Source organism: Phalacrocorax aristotelis, chromosome 3, assembly GCF_949628215.1.
Source record: "Phalacrocorax aristotelis chromosome 3, bGulAri2.1, whole genome shotgun sequence".
NCBI classification, from domain to species: domain Eukaryota; kingdom Metazoa; phylum Chordata; class Aves; order Suliformes; family Phalacrocoracidae; genus Phalacrocorax; species Phalacrocorax aristotelis.
Window position 1 is genome coordinate 99,794,618 of NC_134278.1, and position 22,386 is coordinate 99,817,003.

General features: G+C 44.6%; 1 protein-coding gene across 2 annotated transcripts; it reads right to left on the reverse strand.

Moving 5' to 3' along the window:
* Positions 1 to 2,755: 2,755 nt before the first annotated feature.
* Positions 2,756 to 22,089, reverse strand: LOC142055152 (calpain-14-like). Of its 2 annotated transcripts, XR_012659821.1 has the most exons (10): positions 22,069 to 22,089; positions 19,562 to 19,631; positions 18,460 to 18,603; positions 17,729 to 17,865; positions 16,428 to 16,537; positions 15,652 to 15,717; positions 10,260 to 10,346; positions 8,143 to 8,393; positions 7,597 to 7,633; positions 2,756 to 2,780 (listed from the first exon to the last, which is right to left on the reverse strand). XR_012659821.1 is itself a non-coding variant. In XM_075088702.1 (8 exons), exons 4-8 carry the CDS (start codon positions 17,808 to 17,810, stop codon positions 8,184 to 8,186), a joined length of 555 nt encoding a protein of 184 aa, XP_074944803.1. In that variant the 5' UTR covers positions 17,811 to 17,865; positions 18,460 to 18,603; positions 19,562 to 19,631; positions 22,069 to 22,089; the 3' UTR covers positions 7,723 to 8,183. The 2 variants fall into 2 exon arrangements, 1 of the variants encoding a protein (XP_074944803.1); XM_075088702.1 differs by lacking the exons at positions 2,756 to 2,780; positions 7,597 to 7,633 and having other exon boundaries at positions 7,723 to 8,393.
* Between the last annotated feature and the right edge of the window lie 297 nt (positions 22,090 to 22,386).

Sequence of the window (22,386 nt, forward strand, 5' to 3'; positions counted from 1 at the left end):
CCTGCATTTGTCAGTCAGGGAACAGGCTTTACCTCAGATTCCCAGAGATATATCCCTTTGCCATCTTGTGTTAAGTTGAGAAAGGCCTCTGCAAAAGAAATAAATGAGGAGCATTAACTTGATAACCAAGAGATCAACATCAGCCAAGACACCCTGTCTCAGGAAAAACCTCAGGGCAGAGTGTGTAGGCTGTTCACAAGTGCACGTGGGTTCTCTTTCTGTTGCTGGAAGATCCCTGAAGGCTGGGACACGGGGAGCAGCTGAATAGTCAGGCATGTTATTGTCTGTCTATCCAGCTGTGAAACCTCAAAATGCAGGCAGTCCTAACCTCACCCACTTCAGTTTCAAGACATGTGCAAAGTGTCTACAACACGAGCTCACAGACTGAGTATCAGCTGTACCATCATCACAACTGCAGTTCACCAAAGGTATATTCCAAGGCTCTCCTCTTCCTGCAAAATGTGCAGTCTCCGTCTGTAATTTGCCTACCTCCTCCTACAGAAGGCTGGTGCAAGCCTGCATGGAGGTAAATCACTCTGATATGTACAACCTGGATGTCTACAGAAAGTGACTGGTGGAAAGGCAAAGAGAAAGCGTTTGATTTCCTCTGTATCTCTCTTTTGCTTTAAATTGATTACACTTGGTCTATTCAGAAACACAATCCTTCTAATTTTGACCTTGCCACTGCCAGCTGGAGCAGCATCAGAAGGGCCAGAGCTTAGATGGGCAGCCCACCTTCCCTAGCCAACCACATGGGAGGTGCCAGCCTCACCTCCCATGATCTCCACTTGAAGCATTAGGCACACAAAGCTCTCAAAGCTGATCTTTAAGTCAGGGTCACTGTATCTGACTGCCATCAAATTACAGACTTCATTGCTGAGTGAAATATCTTCATAAAAGAAAAAAAATTTTAAAAAAGAAAAACAGAATGAGATGGCAACTCCCAGCCGTAGGCAGTTGAATGTTCACAGATACAGTGCGTGCTCACTGCTGTGTGCACACACAAGTGAGTGGTCTTCAGCCCTTCTCCAATAGCTCCGTTTTTCAAACTTCCCCATAGATGATCAAATAACCACCAGCCCAAGCCAAACCACCATGTAGAGATATGCCCTGCAAACATGGAAGAGTTCAGATCTGATCCCCTATACTCTCAGTCCCACATGGCATCCTTTGCTCATGAGTGAATGAGGGCAATAACAGCAGCTGTGTTTAAGAGCAATACTCCACAAGAGGGTAGGAAAGGACATGAAAAATGTAATCCAGAGGAAGCTCATACAGAAAGCATCAGTCCCAATGTCAAGCAGCATTTGCAAGGAATAAAAGTATTTTCTATTAATGACCTGGGATTTTCATTCCTTTAGCAGAGGTCCACCTGGGTTTCTCACTGTGCTTTCACTGACTCAAATGAACTGGGTAAACCACACACCAAAAAGAGGAGTGGTATTTCAGCTGTAAACATGCAGAAGAGGCTACAAGGTCAAGCACCAGCCCCCACGCAAAGCTCAGTAACAACAACAGAGTATCTGGACCCATGTGTATGGTCTTCCATTTCTAGATCAAGCTTCAGACATTATATTAGTCAAGCCTGGCACCAGCATTGCCTCTGTGCAAGTCCCACACTTCCAGGTTCAGTCCCTGAGCTGTTGTCTTCAGCAGAGGTAACAATTTAGTATGAGCTAGATCTGGCCTCCCGCATGTATCTGCAAAACCCCACAGTGTCTTTTAAAATTAAATTAGCAATGAACAGGAAGGGATTTAAGAACTGGGTCTAAAATAGACAGACACTTCTGTTTCGGAGAACTATCAGTATGAGGCCACACTGGGGCAAAGATTAAGTGGCCCACTCCACAGTAAAATAATTTTCAGATATGTTTACCCAGCTAAAGAGGGAAGCAGGGATGGCTAAGACCATGCAGCCTATAATATTTGCCACTCCTCCTGGGCTCTACCTTCAGTTCTCAAGATGTTTCCCAGCTATGGGCTTTTTCCAGCCTTTATGAGGAAGAGGATGAGACTTGCCAAAATGTGCTGTGGGCTCACCTGTCTCCTGTACAGTTGCATGTAGTTCCACAAGGTCAAGCTTTCCTGATCTGCTAGTGTTTCTGTTCTGGAAAACTTCCTGGAGGGGTGGAAATATATCCTTTTATATAAAACAACCCCTCCCCCCAATAAAACCCCAAAGAGATTGTGAGCAGGGAGATATTACAAGCAGACACAGAAATTATTGTCATACCAAATAGAAAAGCAGCCTTTTCCACAGGACTCTGAATTCCTGGATACTCAGCGTGCCAGAGGCATTCAGCTTTGTGGGAGAATTAAGGTCAGAACATCTCAATTAAACATCAGAGAGCACCCATTACATTAAAAAAAAAAAAAAACAAAAACCACAAACCAAAACCTCGTAGCCACTCTAACATTCACACAATTATAAGGATAATGATTTCTTAGCCCACAAGCCTATCTACAGGCTTAATCCTCCTCCCACTAGAGTCAATGGAAACCTGGCTGCTGATTTCAGAGGCAGCAGGAATGAACCCTTTCCCCAACCAATTCCATTTTGTCACAACTGAACTGTTATTATGGAGGCTGAGAAATTCAATAAGCAGGGCTATATCCTGGTGGTAAAGAAATCACAGTAACACCCAGTCTGCCCTAAGAAATAATGCTCCAGTGAAGTATTATATGAGTCAGAAGTATCACTCATGCCAAGGATACATCCAGAACCGCCAAGATACTCTGGCAGGCATCCAGACTGAAACTTAGGTGAAAACTCTGGAAATCTGGAGACAAAATAAAGAAATAAAGTTGTTTTGAGGAGCCACTGAATATCTCTCAGAAGAATAGACTGTCCCAAAATTCCTCTTCACTTGAGAAGGCTCAGGCCCCAAAGCCTTTGTGAAACTTTGCACCCACTTGAGAAGATATATCATTTATGATGATAAAAATATGAGGCAACAGGATGGATTCTACTAGTCTCAGAAAATCCAATATGAGCTCCCTGCAGGCACGTAATACGGAATGAAATATGGTGCACTATCTCCAGCCATTAGAGAAAATGGAAGCAAAAGGACATCCAAAGCTGTAATCCCAAACAGAATTTACTGCATGACCTTGAGCAAAGTCACTTGACCTGAAGAGCTTTGGGGAGGAGCACTGCAGATTAATTGAAACCCTTGTGCTAAGCATCTCTCTCTCTCTCTTTCACAGACACACTGCCAGTTCTGTTAATATAATTAAAAGTACAGGCATCACTGAAAACATGATGCTGCATCAAAGCTTAGCATTCCTGGTTCATACATAAGTTACATGAAGAGTAACAGAAAGAGACTCTAATCTCACTGAAAATCATGATTATAGATTGCCTGTAGACTTTCACTGAGCAAGGGACAGAACCATAACTCACCAATCCCTTATCTGCAGAAAGTAAAGATGTTTAGATCTTGAAATAGCCCTGTTTAGTAAATATGAATCATGTACTGTAAAATTTTTAAATTAATGTCTTAAAATTGATAACTTATGAAAAATAAAAGCTGTGCTTAATGTAGATTTCTCACAGATAAGACAGTGCCTGGGGCGTCACTTTGCAAAGACAGAAGAGCTATCCTTGTCCACTTTTGTAGAAAAGGGAGCAACATCACACTCAAGTGGAAAAGGCATCACATCAGCCTTTTGTTCATCTTCTTTGTCGACTATAATGGCTGGACAGTGTATTTTCTGCATGGTACATCAGTTGTTACTAGTGAAGAAACTGCGAAGGAAATTGGATTCACCATTATGTCTGTAATTTCATTGTCATTATTCAGAGAAAACTGCCACCTTCCTGCTGTCCAGGTAGCATTATTTATAACTAGGGACCAAATTATGAGCTTGTGGATTGCTCTAGGCTGCCACTGGCAGAGTGGGTGTCACAGTCCTCATGAGAGAGACAACCTCAGGGCTCACCTGGTTCTCACAAGCATAAATTACACAGGTCACCTGCATCTCCATCCTGTCTCCCAAAAACAAACAGAGCAAAGAACAGCCCTATGCATGCATAGGGGGGAGGAGTAAATAAGGACAGCCCATCAAGAAAAAGATAAAGCCAAGACCTCCTTCCACCGTGTAACTGCCTACAGACCAGGCTAATTTTCTACACCTGCTAGTGGTGGCACTGCCGAGACTGTGGGGTTGCACAGGGTGAAATGAGATAATGCTTCAGAATCAAGGTTGAGGTCAAGCTGGGTTTGGAGGTCAAATTCAGAGTCTTCACCCAATATTGATGATTGCTCTTCCCCCTCATTCTTTCAGCTGTTGAAATTCAAACTAGAATAGCTTCGCTTACAAAATTTCTACCATGTTGATTCACACCCCAGCAAATCCTTTCTCTCTGGAAATCTAACATGGCATCAGAAGAGTCAGTTCAGTCAGATTCAAGCCAGTTTCTTTTCCCAGAATTCAAGAAGCAGATAGAGGACCTGAGGCTTTTCTCTAAGAGGGTTTCTTTTACAGAAACATTATTTCTCAGCACTTACTCCTCCAAGATATATTATTCAGGATCCTCTGGAGCTGAACAGCATTTATTTCAGGTTTCTGTGATATGGAAGAGAATTTTTATAATTTTTTTAAAGTATTAAATCACTTTTCTCCCTCTTTTGTTTTCCCATCATGTCCCATCTTCATTCTCTGCTTTTCTGGCCCCACTCCAGCCACTGTGAAAATCAATAGAAAAGACTCCCTTTGAATATGACAAGATTCTCAGCCTGCAAGAGCTGCAGTCTGCTCTGGGCTAAGTTCTCAGGGCTCCACACAGATCAATGCGGTAGTGCAGATTTACACTGAGTGAGGATCCAGACCGTTAACCTTTCAGCCCTGGTGCCATCTGTCCCATCAAGCACACTGTCAAGAGACCTGCTTCAAATATTACCCCTTTATCATTTACAATCCAAAAATTATAGCAACTTTGGAATACTCCGTCCTCAAACTTTTCAAAGCACAGACTTCCCCTCCTCTTTGATATACTAAAGTTTACAGTTTTTTTAGAAACTGTGACATTTGTTTGTTTAGAGGATTTTTTTAAAATGTCACTCTTCAAAAATAAAAGCCTGGTTTGAGATCATTGAGGCATGCGAGGGTAATGCATTGAGAAATGACTGTACAGCTTGCCTCTGTGTGTACTTGGACCTCCTAACAAAGAAGGAGCAGCACCTCTCAATATGTGGCAATTTCCAGCACATCTGCAAGCCGCACCATTCTCAAAATCAAAATCTTAAGCAAGTGGCAAAAAGTAAAAGCATGACTTGTTTTTAGTAACAGCTTCTGTCAAAATATTGCTAAGAAAAGTGCAAATGTGTTTCTGTGAAGCTGTGTTTCCAAACACAGGGCATGCTGCTAAATAAACACAGCTGCCTTCCCCGAAAGGTGAAACAATTGCATCCCTCACCATAGTTAGTGGGATCCCTGAGGGTCAACTCCACCCCAAATCAGGCCAGAGAGAGCATTAGAAAGAATCTTTCACAATAAGAATCATATTTCTCTAGGAAAATTAGTGAAAAAAGGAGGTGAGGGGACACCTAGTACTTAACTTCACCTCTCAAAGCAAGTTAGCTGCCATCAAACTGCGGTGAAGGATGTATGATACAAGTGTTAGTATTTCAGAGGGTGTTCTCTAATAGGTGACTTTCCTCAATGAGTGTAAGAACACCCTAAAGGGTAGGATGGATCTACACAGCCCACCACTTGGTCCCCAAATGGACATGGAACTGTTGGAGCGGGTCCAGAGGAGGGTCACAAAAATGATCTGAGGGCTGGAGCACCTCTCCTACAAGGACAGGCTGAGAGGGTTGGGGTTGTTCAGCCTGGAGAAGAGAAGGCTGTGGGGAGACCTTATTGCAGCCTTTCAGTACTTAAAGGGGGACTATAAGAAGGATGGGGACAATCTCTTTAGCAAGGCCTGTTGTGACAGGGCAAGGGGTGATGGTTTTAAACTAAAGGAGGGTAGATTTAGACTGGATATAAAGAAAAAATTTTTTACAATGAGGGTGGTGAAATACTGGAACAGGTTTCCCAGAGAGGCTGTGGAGGCCCCACCCCTAGAAACATTCAAGGTCAGGTTGGCTCTGAGCAACCTGATCTAGTTAAAGATGTCCCTGCTCACTGCAGAGGGTTGGACTATATGGCCTTTAAGGGCCCCTTCCAACCCAAACTATTCCATGATTCTATAATAAAACAGGCAATAGAGATTAACGTGTAGGGAGAACATGAGAGTCTGGTCAGCTTCTGCAGTCCGTTCTCCTGTTTGCCCAGCACACCCACCTGTTGGAAAAGGGATCTTAGAGGGTACAACACTGCCTAGTCCTTTACTATCTGTTTATGGATCTGCTGCCCATCAGTTTGCTAGTACCTTTTGAGCCTGTTGATACTGTCACATCCACAATGTCCTGCGGCATTCAGTTCCAGGCATTCACACCCTGTTGTGTAGAGAAGTATGCCTGTCTCAATGCTAACATACTCCTAAGCTTTGTGGTTAATTCTGCTGCACTGTACACACAGCCCAACCTCCTATGGCCCCTCTCTGTTCCCCACACTTCCACGTCCAAACATCCTTTGAACATCCACAGGCTTTTACTTTCACAGAGCTACATAATAGCTCTGGAGGAGTTTACCCTAGCAGCTCATGCACACACTTATCTGTTCAAAAAGCTTTGTGAAGAAATCCTCCCAAATCTTGCCTTCATACCTATCAACAATTTCCTTTAAGATATTAAAAAAAAATCAACTCAAGGAAGAAAAATACCGCCATCCAAGGCAGTTACTAAAGATGCTTTCCCAGAACTGCACTCTCATCCCCTGCCCCTCCACCTTCTCCCCACCACCACTGCAATCAATGCTACCTCACTAACACAGCTCACTGCTAAAGACAGCTCCCCACCTCATAGAAATGCTATTTCTTGGAAAGAAATACTCAGATAGCACTCAGCTGGGACAAACATTTCCCTCCCACCTCCTTTGTTGTTTGTGCAACAACAAAGAATGGGGCTCGCTCCATGCCAAGACAAGAGAGAAGGGTCCCTGTCCTCCTTTATAGAGGATAAGAGAGGACATGAAAGAAGGAATGGCCCTGTTTATGCCAGGGGAACAGACCATGCTATAAACTCCCTGCCACAAGTTAATGGCAGTGCATGCACTGCCACTGAGCTCAGTTATTTTGAAAATAACCTACAGACTGCTGCATGGGAACAAAACTGCTCAGGTCCCATGATGTCTTCAAAACTTTCAGTGCATGAAAGGAGTGGGGAGAAGTGCAAGAATGAACCAGGAGTCTCCAGAAAGCCATGAATAGGAAAGACTGCAGAGTGCATAAGATGGTGCAACTAAAAGAAGTTTGTAAAAGGCAACTAACAAAGGCATCTAAAAATTGGCACATCCCCCACATTTGATTGCATCTGTCCACGTGGCCCAAGGGACTCTGTAAGCCCAAGCTGCCCTTTCAAAAGTGCTGCAGCACAAACACTCCCATTGTCACTCAGCTTCTCCGTAAGGCAGAGCAACAGGGAAAAACCCCACACCCAGAGCTGAATACTGAACCACAGACCTCCCACTCCCCTCATACTCACTCACCTTAGAGAGAGTGAAACTGGTGTTCACACCCATTTCCCTGGAGATGCAAAAAAGCAGACACGTTAAGGAGATATCCCAGAGCTGTGTGTTTGTTTCATCACAGGTGGCAACCCCCATCCCCAGAAGGGGCCCCAACCCACTGTTGCGGCATATGTTTTTTCCCCACAGTGTTTCAGCTGCAGTGAGGGAAGCCCTCATGTCCATAGAGCTCCCCAGGGGCTGCTGGCATTTGAAGTCTCCTAAGCACCATTTGTGCACAAGCAACCACCCTAGCACCACCAGCAGGGTTTCCTGGCAAATTGATGGGTGCATTAAAAACTATTGTCCTTCTTCCAGTCTCAAACATGAGCATGCTGCAAGAATCCCTTGTGAGTGCCTAGGTCAACACTTCTTGAAAGAATAATGCCAAAAGCAGTGCTTCATCCACTGAGCATCCTATGCTGGGAGACCCCTGCAGCCAGCCTCTCCAAAAGAGACTGTGCTGCCTTTTGCATGGTAAAGTCTTTATGCTGGTCCCATTAGACTAGAAAGACTAGACCAACCCACCATTCCAAAGAATTAGGTGCTGGCAGATGGGCAGCAGCTTCTCACTGAAGAACATGCTCCCTGGAGAAGACCTGTAGGATAAATTCAGACTCCTGATGAGGCTCCAGGGTGGATGGGACAATCACATAGACACCAGGCTCCAGGTGGAAGTCATGAGTCACTTCCCGTTCATCAAGGAAGACCTGGTTCTTGTTCACAGGCTGATGTTGAGCAAAGAAAGCTGGGGGCAGCTTTCTGTTGCTTTTCTGGTACTATTAAGGAAAGAAACAGAAGAGAAATGTGTTCTGCACCAGCTGAACAAACAGACAAAAGGCATGTGGAGAATTCACAGACATAGCATAGACATCCTGCCTTCACACCTCAGAGTTTATTTTTACAGTACAAGCAGATAACAGGGCCCAAAGGACTCAGTCTCCTCCCAGGGCATGGTAGTTCTCACCATGCACCGCACCTGCCCAATTCTAAAATGACAAAGAACAGGGAGGGCATCCTGCAACATTATCAACAATATAACAGTACTTGCAAGGACCGGGAGGAGAAGTGGCTTCTGTCAACCTAAGCTACTTGCAAAAGTAATTTCTATACTGGCAGAAATGACTGCAGAGAAGAACTGGTCTACAGTCTGCACTTCACTAGCCAGAACACCCCTTGCATCCCATAGGTACTATGCACTTTGTTGCCAGCTCATCCTTTGCACTAAGGATCTGGCAGCAGAGGATTTTTCAGAGCACTGGTGACCTGAGCATACTGCAGGAGCAACCTAATCCCTAGCCCTGACTCTGTGCATGTGCCCTTGATCTGCCTGGCACTATTGGCTCTTACAGATGTTTCGCTATGCAGGCACTTTTCTGCAATAGGAGGATGGCTAAAGTGTTCATACAGGCAACGCTGAACTAATTTTTAATGCCACTGAGTGCCCAGTACACAAGCCAAATAAATAATCCTGCTAGCTAAGACCACTGTCACCTTCTGATCTTGGCTGTTCCTCAAAACATTTAGCTATTTTACTCCACAGTCTCATAGTGGAGATGCTATTCCTCTTCCTTTGCCAGTATTTTTCTTACTAATAGAGCAATCTTTCTTCTGAAGGGTTCAGGGTTACTCCTTCTCATGCCCCTTATGTTAAATTTAAAGTTTTTATATTCCAGTCAATACTTTGTTGACTGCAGTTCCAATACCTTAGATGCTGTCGGCTTGCCATCTCTCTGTATTGATCTTGGCAACTGCTACAAACCTGAAATTAAAGTCCTGGCTGCCACCATTGCCCCTTGGGTGCAGCGCAGCAGTGTGCTAGGGCCACGCTCAGACCCCCTCTGCCAGGAAGTTTAACTCAGTTGTAACCCTGAGAGTGCCCAAAATATTTAAGTCAAGAAGGAGTGCCATCTTACCTCAGGGTTACCATGCTGGAAATACAGTAAATGGGAACAGAGTTGTGCTGCCCTGACCATACATCCAAACTAGTTCTTTACCAGCACAGATTCAAAGGGACTCTCATTTACAAGGTGTTCTGGGTAGTAACAGAGTGGAAGCTATGCCCTTTCAAGACAAAAGGAGCTAAACCGTCCCCTGTTTTAAATAGCCCTCTATGGTCAGGGCCCAAATTGGGACATACACCAGGGTTTAAGTTCCAGGGCCCTTCCTCAGGTTCCAAAGGCTCCTGGCTAAAGAAAATACAGTTGGCCTGAGGAAGACAAAAACACCTGTAGCATCAGCTCTAGAGCATCCCCAGCCAGGAAGGACCCCTGGCTTGCATGGGACACAGTCTCTGTTCCCACCTCATCCCAAGACTGGGAGGCAGCAGAAAGGCAGCTCTAGCTCCCAAGAGCTGCAGCAAGCCCAGCTCAGGCACAGCCAACAATTGGGCCACCATCCCGCAACTGCAGAAGGGACGAAGTGCTGATCAGGTAAACACTGATGCCACTTCTAATGCCTTTGAAGACCCAGTGCAGAAGCTGAACAACTAATGCCTCTTTTTAAGGCCACAGAGCCCTCCTGATATGGCTGCTCTTCAGAAGAGTTAATAGATGTCTCTGCATTAATAATGACTTACTGTGGTGCCTCACTGAATTCAAATACACTGTAACCAGCTGTCAGCCAAGGAACAAAAGCAAACATACCTTTGGTGTTGTCATAACAGCTGCACCAGCCCAGGTCCCCCAGCAAACAGCCACCAGCGGTGACAAGAGACTCACCTGTAGGTCCACCTGCAGGAAGAAAAGAAACAGCATCTGTTAGGCAGGGACCTCTGGGTCTTACACAACATAGCCACATCATTGCTGAGAAGCAGCTACATACATTCAGCTGGGGTCTTTGCATTCAGAAACCTCAGCCCCTCCACCTAAAATCCCTTCCCCACAGCCATCTCTATAACTGTGCAAACTCACAGCAGCAACAGGAGCTGTGGCTCTGTTCAAGGAAGGAGAATGGCTCTGCCAGGCACTCAGATAAGCAGAGAATTGAGGGGGGGAAACTCTCACTCCTCCTAGTGATATCCCCTTACCCCTGGATACACAGAGAACTAGCAGAATTCACACACAGGAAATATACTAGGAACAGTTCTCAAGCACAATTTTACCATTGTTGGAAATAACCTGACGGCAGTGCTCTCCCTGCCCCAAAGTAAGGGGACTCCTTGTACCCTCTCCCAGCTCTTGCACATACTCCCAGAGAGGGCAAACTAGGATGACACACAGCATGCCAGAGAGGCAGCAAGTGGGGCACAGAGCCTGAGGGAACCTAGCCCTGATGTGTAAGGAGACTGGGCACAGGCAAGAAGGAAAGAACACATATCACCCTGTGCACAACAAAACTCTTGGTCTGCAAAGTTCTATGATTTACAGGAGCTGGAAGTTTTCCTATTTGGTGAAAGCGAGAAAGGCAAAGCAATTATTCGCACCTTGTAGAGTGAAAATCCAATGAAAAGGTGAGGAGCTCAGCTCTGGTGTTTGCAGCTGTGTTTCTGCATCAGGGATATAACCACATTGCAGGAACCCAGGCTTTTACTATCTTCGACTGGTAAAACATTCAGCCAGTACTGAAGGTTCATCCAAAAGCTGCCTAAGCAAAACAAGAAAAGACATTTTGATGTCATTTTCCACCACAAAATTGGTTGCCAGCTTCCCACACAATGCTTGGCATCTGACTGAAGAGGTCACAGGTTGTCTGGGCCTCCAGACACAAAGGGATTTGATCATAGGGTGCAGTTCACAAGTTTAGCAGTGCAGCCACCACGTAAGACAGGAGGAAGGCCCAGGAACAAGGAACTACATTTCCACTCACCTGCAAATAAGAGCTCGTTTTGTTCATAAATACATCCCTTTTGCTCTATCACCTCCAGTGTATGGGCTATCTGACTTCAGATCCTACCTGCTCTGCTTCCAGAAGGGCTGAGCCTCTGTATTTCCCATTCACTTAAAATACCACTACCTGGAGGTGCTGAGGATGCAAATTTTAACATACAAGTTTAATGCCCCAAAGAAGGTCAGTATTGGTGATTGATCCTAGGATCCTGCAGCATATTTCATGCCATAACCAGCCCACTGCCCTATGTTTGCAAGTGACACAGCTTCTGTGTTAGCAGAAGTTAGTCAAAGTCCTTTAGCTGCTTATTTCTAATGTTTGTGTGGAGGGTTAAGCAGGAAGAGCATGTTTCTGTTGTCAATTTTGTGTTAACAGGTATAAGGCCTTGGTAACTGAGTCAGCAGACCAATATTACCCCAGAGTCATTCAAAAGAGCACCCCTCACCATTACAGAATCACAGACTTCTTCCTGCTATACTTCCTTTAACCCATCTCCCACTCTTCAGGGAATACATCCACTTCTTCCCATCTTCCTGGCTCATCAGGTCTGGAGTTAATTTACAGATCATCAGATCTACAAAATTAATCTTAAAATCTCTCAGAGACATCCTGGGAAAAGAGTGCCAAGAGACATCTTGTCAGCAGTTTAGTTTAGTCCATATGGTTTATAAAAAGAAAAGGAAAGGGAGCAGGGAACTTCGAAGCCACACCATTCTGTGTTACATATGGTAATGCTCATATTTTATTAGGTAGTAAAGAAGAGAGCGTCTGCTCCAACAGCAGCATCTAGCAGTAGTAAATGCGTGAATAAAATTTCAGCAAAGGATAGCAGCACAGAGATTAAAACAATATTGCCACCAAAGGGACCGCAGTGAAATGACACGGGCGACAACATTGCCACCTCGTGGAGGAAGCTCTGGGTAAACCACGAACAAACAGGGCAAACGAGCTTCCCAAAGCTATCTTAAAAGGCAGGAGAAAAGCTCCTGAAAGCTGCCCGTGTCTCCAGCAGCCCTGGGAGAGCTGGCAGTGTCCTGCTTCCCCCTCACTCCTGCCACTGAAGAACAGCACGTCTCTTCCGTGTGAGCACAGCTACTGCATCTCACATCATCAAGCAGAGGAGGAGAGCAGGAACGCAAGGATGGGCTGGTATAAAGCAGATCACATATGCCTTGACCTAAGTGGCAATGTGTTGCTTCATCTCCAGATGCAGCCCCAGAGCTACTGGCAGAGAGGGGAGAGGTGAGACTGTGCCATTACCAGAATTCTCCATCCTCCTCCTTTTTCCTCAGCAAAATCTTCTACTTCGGGCTTGACAGCTCCCATTTATAAGAGCTGAGGGTATAAACATGAGGTGACTAACCAAATGTGGCCTCAAATTCAAGGCGGAGTACATAGCTTTCCTCTATAAGAAAAGGCCAAATCCCCGTCCCCACATGTCTCCACATTTAACCCCCACTAAACACAGGTTCCCTATGCCTTCAGCCAGAGGAGACTCTCCACAGGGTCCCAGGACATGTAGCTAAATGGCTCCACTTTTCTCCAGCAGAAGCCAGAAATGCTCCATTTCCATCAGCCAGTCCATTCACTTACACACACAACTTCCAAGTACTTAAAATATAAAAATCTAGACCTGTTTTGTTGGTTAATCTTCTGTCAAAGGAGACATAACAGGAAGGGTGTTTGGCATAATGAATGAATGACTAGGACAGCACAGGAGGCAGCTGGGAGTCACTTAAAAGGCAGGCCTACAGTATGTTGCTCATTATGCTCTTCAACAGGAACAGCTGGTATGTTGTCATTATGTGACAGACACACATCAGAGAAGTTTCTGCTCTGCAGACAAGGTGAGAGTCACATTCCCAACACCTCCCTGTGCTTTTCCCTCCTCCCTACCTCTGAGCCTCAGCAAACAAAGTCTGTGCAGGGAATAAAGTAAAGCTTGGAAGAAAGGAATATGCCCTGCTTCAAAGAGGAATAGGACGAAGCCTACAGTTGCCTGTGGTCTAGGATGCAAACCACTGTCTTTCATGGATCCCAATCAAAAGATTCAAACAGATGCAAACTTAGGGCCCATTTGCCTCACTAGTTGTTCCCTCTGATCTCATACCCAGTTTTATTTCCCCAAACAGCCAGGATGGAGGACTCCTTTGCAGCCACTCAACCCCAACAGTTTGCAGCCCGTGGAGGACTCTACACCGTCCTTCCTGTGATAAAGGGCTGTGTGCCCTGAAACATGCTGCTTGTTTAGAGCCTCCAGCACAGCTATCTGTCACTTTACACGCCATCCAGATCACAGCAATGTGGTCAGCATCTGATGTTCATATTACATTTCCTCCGGCATTTAGTGAGTGGAAAAGCAGAACTGAGCTTGTTGAAGCTGCATGTGTGAAGTGAGACCAACTACATAAGCGCGACCTGCTGAACACAAATCTATTAAGTCATTGCTTTGACACCAGAGGGCCTGTGCGAGCAACTATTACTTATCTTAATGCTGCTCTCAGCACTAATTCATGCCTGAAGATGGCAGCATCTTTCCTCCAAGAAACCTTTTCTCCCACTCAGCATCAGACCTTCCCTTTTTTAAACTCACCTGTCACTCCAGTCTCCTTTCCACTCAATTTTTTCCCCATGGATTTCTCAGTCTAACTAGGTTTTCTGGTCCATCTTGACAGGTCACCTAGAGAAAACAGTAATACTGTGCTTACCAGTGCCTCAGCAGTTCTCATCTGGTTTATATCACTGTACTGTGTCAGATATTAACAACAATTTTGTTTGTTCTCATAGAATTATGTTAATGATGCAAGAGCAAGTATGATGATAAAAATCTAAGAACAGGCAACACTGAATGCCAGCACAAAGAGATTAACATGCTTTATCTTACCTTCTATAACTGAAACCAGAGACCTCACAGATTCCTAATATGGAGGCTTGACTGCAAATTCCTCTTTCTTTCCATACCTGGTCATTTTTTGCTTATGTGGGGGCAGGACTGCACTACTGTGAAAGCTAAGTCCTACACCAGTGCAACGGCACAGCACAATGCAGCCCATGGGGTGACCACATAGATTAGTGCCTACTGAACTGGGATGCCATGGCAGGAGAAGAGGGAGCCAGGCCGACTAAGGGCTTTGTTGGCAGCATACAGCCGAACAGCTGACTTCACATTGGCTCCACATGCTTGGTCAGTCCCTTACTCTTACCTGGCTCTTCATCCCATCAGAGGAGCCAGACTGACAGCGCTGTCACTGAAAAAGTCTGTACCTAAAACCCTCCCTGCTGTGTGTGGGAGACACAGGCATGCATCATCCAGCTCATAGTATCTCTTCCAGCTTTCCTAGTACCTCTTGCTAGAGGTACCAAATGTGCTTTCAACCACCTCAATATTACATGTCCAAAACAACAAGATAGTAATAGAATCATAGAATTATTAAGGTTGGAAAAGACCCCTAGGATCATCAAGTCCAACCGCCAAACCAGTACCACCATGCTTCCAAACCATGCCCTGAAGCACCACGTCTACACATTTTTTGAATGCCTCCAGGAATGGTGAGTCCACCACCTCTCTGGGCAGCCTGTTCCAATGCCTGACCAATCCATCAATCCAGAGCAGAAAACATGAGCTTTGTCCCACTCTTTGGGACCTATTATTTTACTGTCCCTTACCTCTAGACGAGTATCTTTAGGGGACTCCCAATGATGCTTTTGCAGATCAGCGGGGTCCACCTGCACTCTCTGCACAGAGGCCCAGTTCAGTTCCCTTACTTTAGCCTTGACTCACATTTCCATCTGCAGTTTTTCATGTTTTGGCCCTTGTATTCCATTATCTTTACTTCTCTGTGGCCTCTCCTCTGACTTCAGAAGAGGGCTTTTTACCCCAGGAAGGTTTCAGCACATCCTCCCAGCATTATCAAAGGCCAGATGCATTTCTAGGTGATGCTCTCTGCAGAGCCCTATGAATCATTCTTACCCTTAGAGCTATGCTGATCTATAACCATTGTCCTTTACATCAAGGTCATGATACTGAAATGGACACACTTGAAAGTGAATCTTTACAAAGCACACAGTCTCTTTTAGCCTTAGACTAAGAGAAGAACACTGGGGGAGGAGATACCATAGTTGCCCTGATTAAGGGTTGAACCTATGACTGCAGTAAAAATTGGTGACATCCAAACTAACCCAGACACAGGACATTAGGGATAGTCTTACCTTTCTAATACCAGTTACTGTGTAGGCATGGCCAGCAACAAACCCATTCTTCAGGACCTTCGTTGCCTGTACACAAGGAAGAAAACCAGAAGGAAAATAAATCTTTTATTGTATCCCTACTTACACAGCAGACTCATACAAATACCAGAGACCTGTATCTCTGCAAGCAATGACTCTCAAAGCAAATGGAGAATGGTTTGAACTGAAAATAATTTAAGTCTAAGCTCCTAACAGCCATATTCTGCAGTATGCTTGGAATTGGAAGGTTGATTGGGAAGGTCCCTTCCTAAGTTTTTGATCTTTGGCTAGAGACCATCTCATTTTTTAAAAAGTCCAGGAGGTTGGGTTTTGGTTTTCAGAGTAGTAGGGTTTCTCAACAGCAGAAGTATTAGCTTAAGGCTTGGAAGCCAAGATTTGAATTTATGTTCTTACCTACACACCTCTCTATCTTAGCTATAAGCTTATTCCATTAATCTCTGTGTCTTACTACACCATCTGTAAAAATGGAAAACTTACTTAACAAAAATGGGAAAATGCAGTAAATCCTTATTTAATGGAGGTTCTTTTATAGATAAATCAGTTTCTAAACATAACAACAGGGAGCTGAGAGCAGTAGGAAATCAATCCATGTGCGAAGTTTAAGAGTGTGATTTCTACAGAAAGTCACATGTGGCAGCTTTGATACCTTTTGAGTCACAACGACTAGCTGAGCAGAGGGAAACTGGTCTGGAAAGGCTTTTAGTTGGGAAGCCATTTGATGTTACTCCAAGTCTCACCCCTAAATGCGTCTGACAGCCCATGAGAGACCTGCCGTAGGTTGCCCTTGTCAGGATATGCCACAGGTCAGGAGGGGCTGCTGCAATCTTGATCCTTATATTAACACCACCTGTAAAATTCACCAGGGCTTCTGAAACTTGCCCAATCTGCAGATCCTCATAGAAGCCATAGAGTCTAACAAAAAAAGATATCAATATATTCTCAGGGTTATAATCACAGATGATAGGTTGACAACAGCGTGCCAATGAAAACATACAATAAAGATTTGCAAAAGCAAAAGGAAAGCTGTAACTCATATTTAATTTTAAGGGAATCTTTGGCATTTAGGAAGAGGGGAATCTAGCAAATTGCCTCCAAGATTGTCCACAGTCTGAAAGGGACTCTTCACTCACTGTCATCCCTCACTGCATAACAGTGAGAACATGCCCAGCACTACTTCTTTGATAACTCTGCCTTAGTGAATGTTGCCTGAATTTATCACCAGACACTGTGCTGTGTCTAAAGACATAGTGTCTTGAGAGCTCAGTCTCCAATGGGATTTTCTTTACTATTGCAGTGCAACTTTCTCCAGTCCTTTTATTCTAACACTAACACCAAATGAAAATAACTGAACTTCTCTCCTTTGCTGTGATCTTTCTTTCAATGTTAACTAGGATTGTTCACTACTCTGCAGAGATTAGTTCAGCCCAAAATTAACAAACTCCATCAGTTATGCCTTGTTGCTTTTCTTCTTAGTCCTGATAAACCACTCTAGACAAAACACCCTGGGGAGAAGCCAGTATCCTCACTGTGCCGTGCGACCTGTTGAATGTCTCAGCTTTGGGGGACCCCAGAGCGGGAACTTACACCAAAACCACAGTACAATGCTTCAGTAGACCCCCAAAATGAGACTCCCTGGAGGTTTCCTCAAACTGATAATACATCAAAGGAGGCATAAGAAATCATCACCTTTGAAAAATCCCTATCTGTGGCCTTCAGCTCCTCTGTGGTATTTACAAGGAAGGCATCATCCTAGCCAACACACTCCAAACAGCGATAACATTCAGAAGACAACCCCTCAGGATAGGTCTGTTTTCATGCCTCCTCCTAAACCCTTGGATTTAAACTGAAGGGCCTGGATTGATAACAGCTGCTGCAGTGGCAGCTTTTACTGGGTAATAATAGAAAGATGAGAACCATTTACTACACTCCAAATGTGGCAAGACCTAGGAGATGCATTTATATACAAGAACAAACCGCGTAGGCACCAACCAACATATTTTAGAGAGACTATTTGCATAACTTGTAATGAGTCACTTACTTAGCATATGCCTTCTCCAGAAGGGCTCCCCAGAACACGTTCTTATAGACCAAGGAAACAAAGACCAGCTTCCCTGCCTCATTCACTGGCAGACGATTGTCAACCACCACGTCAACCCATTCACCAAAGTGCTAGAACTGTCAGAGGAAAAGAATAAGCTGATGTTTCCCTTGGAAGGGACCTCCCCTTGAAACAACAGGAAAGGCAAGATAGCTTAGCTGTGGGCACAGGACAAGCTGCCTTTGTGGGGGCAGCTACTTTCAGTCAGCTAACTCACCCACAGAGCCAACTCCTCAGCCCTACCCTGCCAGAGGAGAAAACAAACCCTGTATGAGATGTAAAAGAATTAAGCAAGGAAATTAGGCATAGCTGGGCTTCCAGGGAAGGAGCTCCTGATTGCTGGGTAGCAGCAATGCAGCAAGAGCTGGGCAAAGGGGCAAAAGTTTGGAGCAGATATGATCAAGCCCCCATGACTGTTGCTACTATGTAGGAAGACATTTGTGTGGATTAAAGTATGAGTAGGGCACAGCTGGAGAGAAAGGCAAAGCAGAGGTATATCCTCAGACTGGCTTGTAGTTGATCCAGGGCTTGCATTGATTTGTGGAAGGGGTGACGGGCTACCCTCCAGGCCAGGATACCCTCTGTCCACTTACCCCTGGCCAACGGGAATCATGTACAAATTATCTAATGGTGTGACACAAAACATGACAGAGGATTTCTGAAGACCTTACCACACCCCAGGGGAGCAAGATGTACCCAGAAGTGGAAAATGCCAGCATATTTCTTCTCAAAGCTCTGGTTTTGTGGTACAACTGTAGCCAAGATGTGCTGGTGGAATGTCAGGGCTTCCAGGGCCACCAGGAACCAGCAGTTCTCTGTGCCAAGACAAACGGACACATGCAGTTGGCTGAAAAGCAAGAGTTGTCAGCCAAGTTCAGGAACACCACAAAGATCCTAGCAGAAGAGCTGTTGTGCTGATGTCTTTACAATTATAACAAATCATACACAGAAAATGAGACAATCCAGACGTGTGCTTTATTTAACCAAACTATGATTGGTTTATAATGGTTCTCTCATGATCTTTTCATTTGGATACTGTTTGGTTAAATTAGAAATCCAGCAAGAAATAGCTCTCAGTGGAAACATTCCGGGTTTTTACTGATACTTTGGTCTTTTTCTGTTCTTTGTAAAGGCACGGTATTATAAAAAAAGAAACAAATTTTCCCTTTTGCTTTGAAAACATCAACTTTTCAGAAGAGAAAATAATTTCCAATAGATCTCACATGCAAGACTGTACTTATCAGACTTTGTGTTTAAGGGCTTAAAGCACCTAAAAATTAATTTAGTCCTGTCCCTACCTGTTTTGCAGATGACAATATACCCTTTTACTTCAGGTAACATGGGCATAAATATGATTTTTCTAACTGCAAAGCTGGGAAGAGAATGCACTCATACTAAGCCAAAGGTAGTGAAAGTCTCCTATTTTCTTGCTTCTGTGATCTCTGTTCAATTGTCAAACAGCAACATTACAGACCAGTAAGAGCATAGGATCACCTCCTATTGCAGTACTAGCATGCACAGAAGCAACAGAGAGAATGGCGATTTCAGCTTGTGGAGATGCCTCTCACCCCTCAAATCCCCCCTTGAAGCTTGCCAGGTTTTTTACTGAGCCTATCCCATCCTAATGATTGCTTCATCTACACCATGCCAAGTGAAGAGATAAGGATATGCGCACCTTCTATTTCTATGCCAAGTTTTATACAGTCAAAATTCCACAGAAAAGGTTATCTTGCATAAGAATACTTAGATATTTATACAGAGGAGCTTCCTTACCCACCAGTCCTTGGCAGAGATCAAGCTACTTTCTGTTTGCAGCATAAAATACCGGACTTCTGTGCAAAGCCTGGGAAGCACACAATCAAAAGAAAAGAGGGAGAGAGTCAAGTCAGCAACATGAGCTGGTTTAGCTTGAAGTCAAGGACTTTCTGTGTGCAGAGCTGCAGTCTTGTAAGATGGGAAATCCAGTGAGTTCCTAGCCTAGGATGTAAAAACCTAATGGATATGTGACACAAAACGCTCCCTCTGCCTGTTCAAAGCTTTCAAAATACTTAGGGTCCCTTTGTCCCAGCAGACATTGTTCTGGTTCAGGTATAACTCTAGCGTCATCATGTGCCGTCACGTGCTCTGGCTGACCTGACACAAGCTTGGGCACACATTTGTGCTTGGTCTACATTGAATTTGGTCTCCAACATAAGCCACTGATGCTCAGATGCATCACCATGGGTCTCCACAAAGACCTCGCTGAGAAGGCAACCCTTCAGACCTGCCAGCCCTGCTCCTCTGTAATTACTGACAAGTTTCAGCTAAAAAAAGCATATAATGGCAGTGTAACTGTTCAAACTTTCAGCTAACCTGGCTGATGTCTCCACAATTTGACTGACAATTGAGCTACAGACTGATGGCTGCTACAGAAGTTCCTGTTGCTGTGACAAAACTGTGTCTGTAAATAATTGTTCAGAGAGAAATCATGTTGTTATTTTTTCCCCTCTCGCAAGTGCCTCTGGGGTCAAATTAATAACCTAAGTGTCAAACTTAGGTTTCACTCTAATGGCCCACAAATTGCTCAAGCTAATTTTCACACTGTTGGCTTCCCCTTCAGGCAGTAGCAGAGAAACAGCAAACCCTCAGAAGGCAGTTACAGTAATTAGACACCAACCCCTATCCTTCATGAATTTGGGTGTTCAGTTTGCGGGCCATCAGTTGTAGATGTAGTAAGCCACAAGTCTGCAGGCTGAATGGCAGAATTTCACAGTTTTTGTTGCAGCACAGGGACTGAAGGATGCACAGCATCCAGCCGCAGCAAGCCTTTGATGGGCCAAGTTTGGCTTTCAGAGCAAGTGGCAGCCTTCTTCATGAAGTAGTTTTAGAGCAGCAGCATGGTGGACTGAGAGACAGAGGAGGTTTCAAGTCCATTCTAAAATCTCTGGGGTGGAGGGAACACCTGAAGGGCTTTGTAGAGGCCAGGAATCATGTTGACATTTCCCTCCCAAATACCTCTCTGCTGATATAGCTGCCTCAGCTGCAGTGCCTGGCACAACCCAGCTCAGGCCCCTGAGGATTGCACTCTTCCTCTGTCTGCAGATCCTGACTTAACACAAACCATCTGTGAGACCAAACTGTGTCTGAAACTGAGATCAGGGGCTGTTCTTCCCAAGCTCTCCTGAGCAATTTGCAAAGGTGCCTTTACTTTCCCAGTGATTTTCATTAGTTTTGCAGAAACTCGGCCCATCTAAGAAATTTGTTAAATCTGACAAAACATGACAGCTATAAAATAACTTAGCCAGGGTATGTTATCTTGTATTACCTGGCAGAATTTTCTTAAAGATATGGCGCTACTGACATTCTCAGATAATTCTATACATTGTTTTCAGGACTATCTGATTGTCAATATATTGCTCAGTGGCTCAGTAAGAACAGAACTACCATTTCTAGTAACACATCAGAGCTAACAGGTTTATCTAACTGTGCCAGTCCCCTGCCCTGGCCTCCAAGACTTGATATCTATTTGTTATGAGAACTTGCTCTGTGTCCAGCACTCAATACCAGGTGTTTCTTGTTGTGATGTTCAGTTTAAGCATGGGATGCCAGCAAAGGCCTTGAAAATACGGGCACAAGTAGAAAACAGAAGTCCCAGAACTAAAAACAACTCACTGCTTGATGGGTAATTACTGATAGTGGCAGCAGCTCAACCTTGAGAACTGTGAAAAGACTGCTCTAAGCACAATAAAGAATAGACTAAACAGTTAAGCAGAAAAAAAAACAGTCCAGCAAGAGGATAAGGCACCTCCCAGTGCTAGTGAAAGTAGCAGCCTCCAGCATCACAACGGTATGTGGTCCATGGGAGAGGCGTCAAAGGCTAAGAACTGTCTAGAGACTTGGAAATCTTCTAAAAGGTCAAGATCTTGAATTCTGGGGAGAGGGATCATTGCCATGAGACCCACCATCATGGAATCATGATGGGATCATCAGAGCTGCCAGCTGCAAGGACACTGGCTCCCCCCGCTCCCTTGCCTGATCTCCCTGCCTGCTCCGAGCATTACTGGATATAAACTGAATGAGGCTGGTTATGATTTTGGGCAAAAAATACTTCAAAGGCAATTATGAAACTCCATGTACTCCAGCTTCCAAAATGACAGCTGATACAATAAGTGTAATCTCTGGAGGCATTAAGGCACACCTAAATTAAAGTCTAAGAGTTGTTTACTCAGTGCTAACACTATTTGCTGACTATCAGCTGTAATCATAGTCTTACATGAGATCATTCACTGAAAGTTACTTACACGTGGCCTCCTCACTGTAAATTTTGGGGTAGTTTCTTTAGCAGTGCTCCCATTCCAATAGAGCTGATGTGAGCAGGGAAGCTGTCGTCTGTGAACAGGCATTTGTTCTTCAAGCACGTCTCCAGCAAGGCCTGGTAGTTCTGCTGGAAGGGTGGGGTGTGTTTTTGAAAGATACTCCTGCCTAAAAGCACAGATGACTTCTTTTTTTTTTTCAAGCACAGCCGTAAAGGCATGGCAATGTCCACAGTAACACCAGGATAATTTTTTCCGCTGAGGATTCTGCAGGGATCTCACCCTGCACAGTCCTGCTGGAAACTC

Excerpts from the sequence above, each read along its gene's own strand:
- LOC142055152 (XM_075088702.1), bottom strand. The coding sequence starts at position 17,810 with ATGAGGCAGGGAAGCTGGTCTTTGTTTCCTTGGTCTATAAGAACGTGT. Across the intron at positions 15,718-16,427 it reads GCTGTCAGACGCATTTAGGG|GCAACGAAGGTCCTGAAGAA; the intron begins GTGAGACTTGGA and ends CCTTGTGTACAG. Across the intron at positions 10,347-15,651 it reads CAGTAACTGGTATTAGAAAG|GTGGACCTACAGGTGAGTCT; the intron begins GTAAGACTATCC and ends TTCTTCCTGCAG.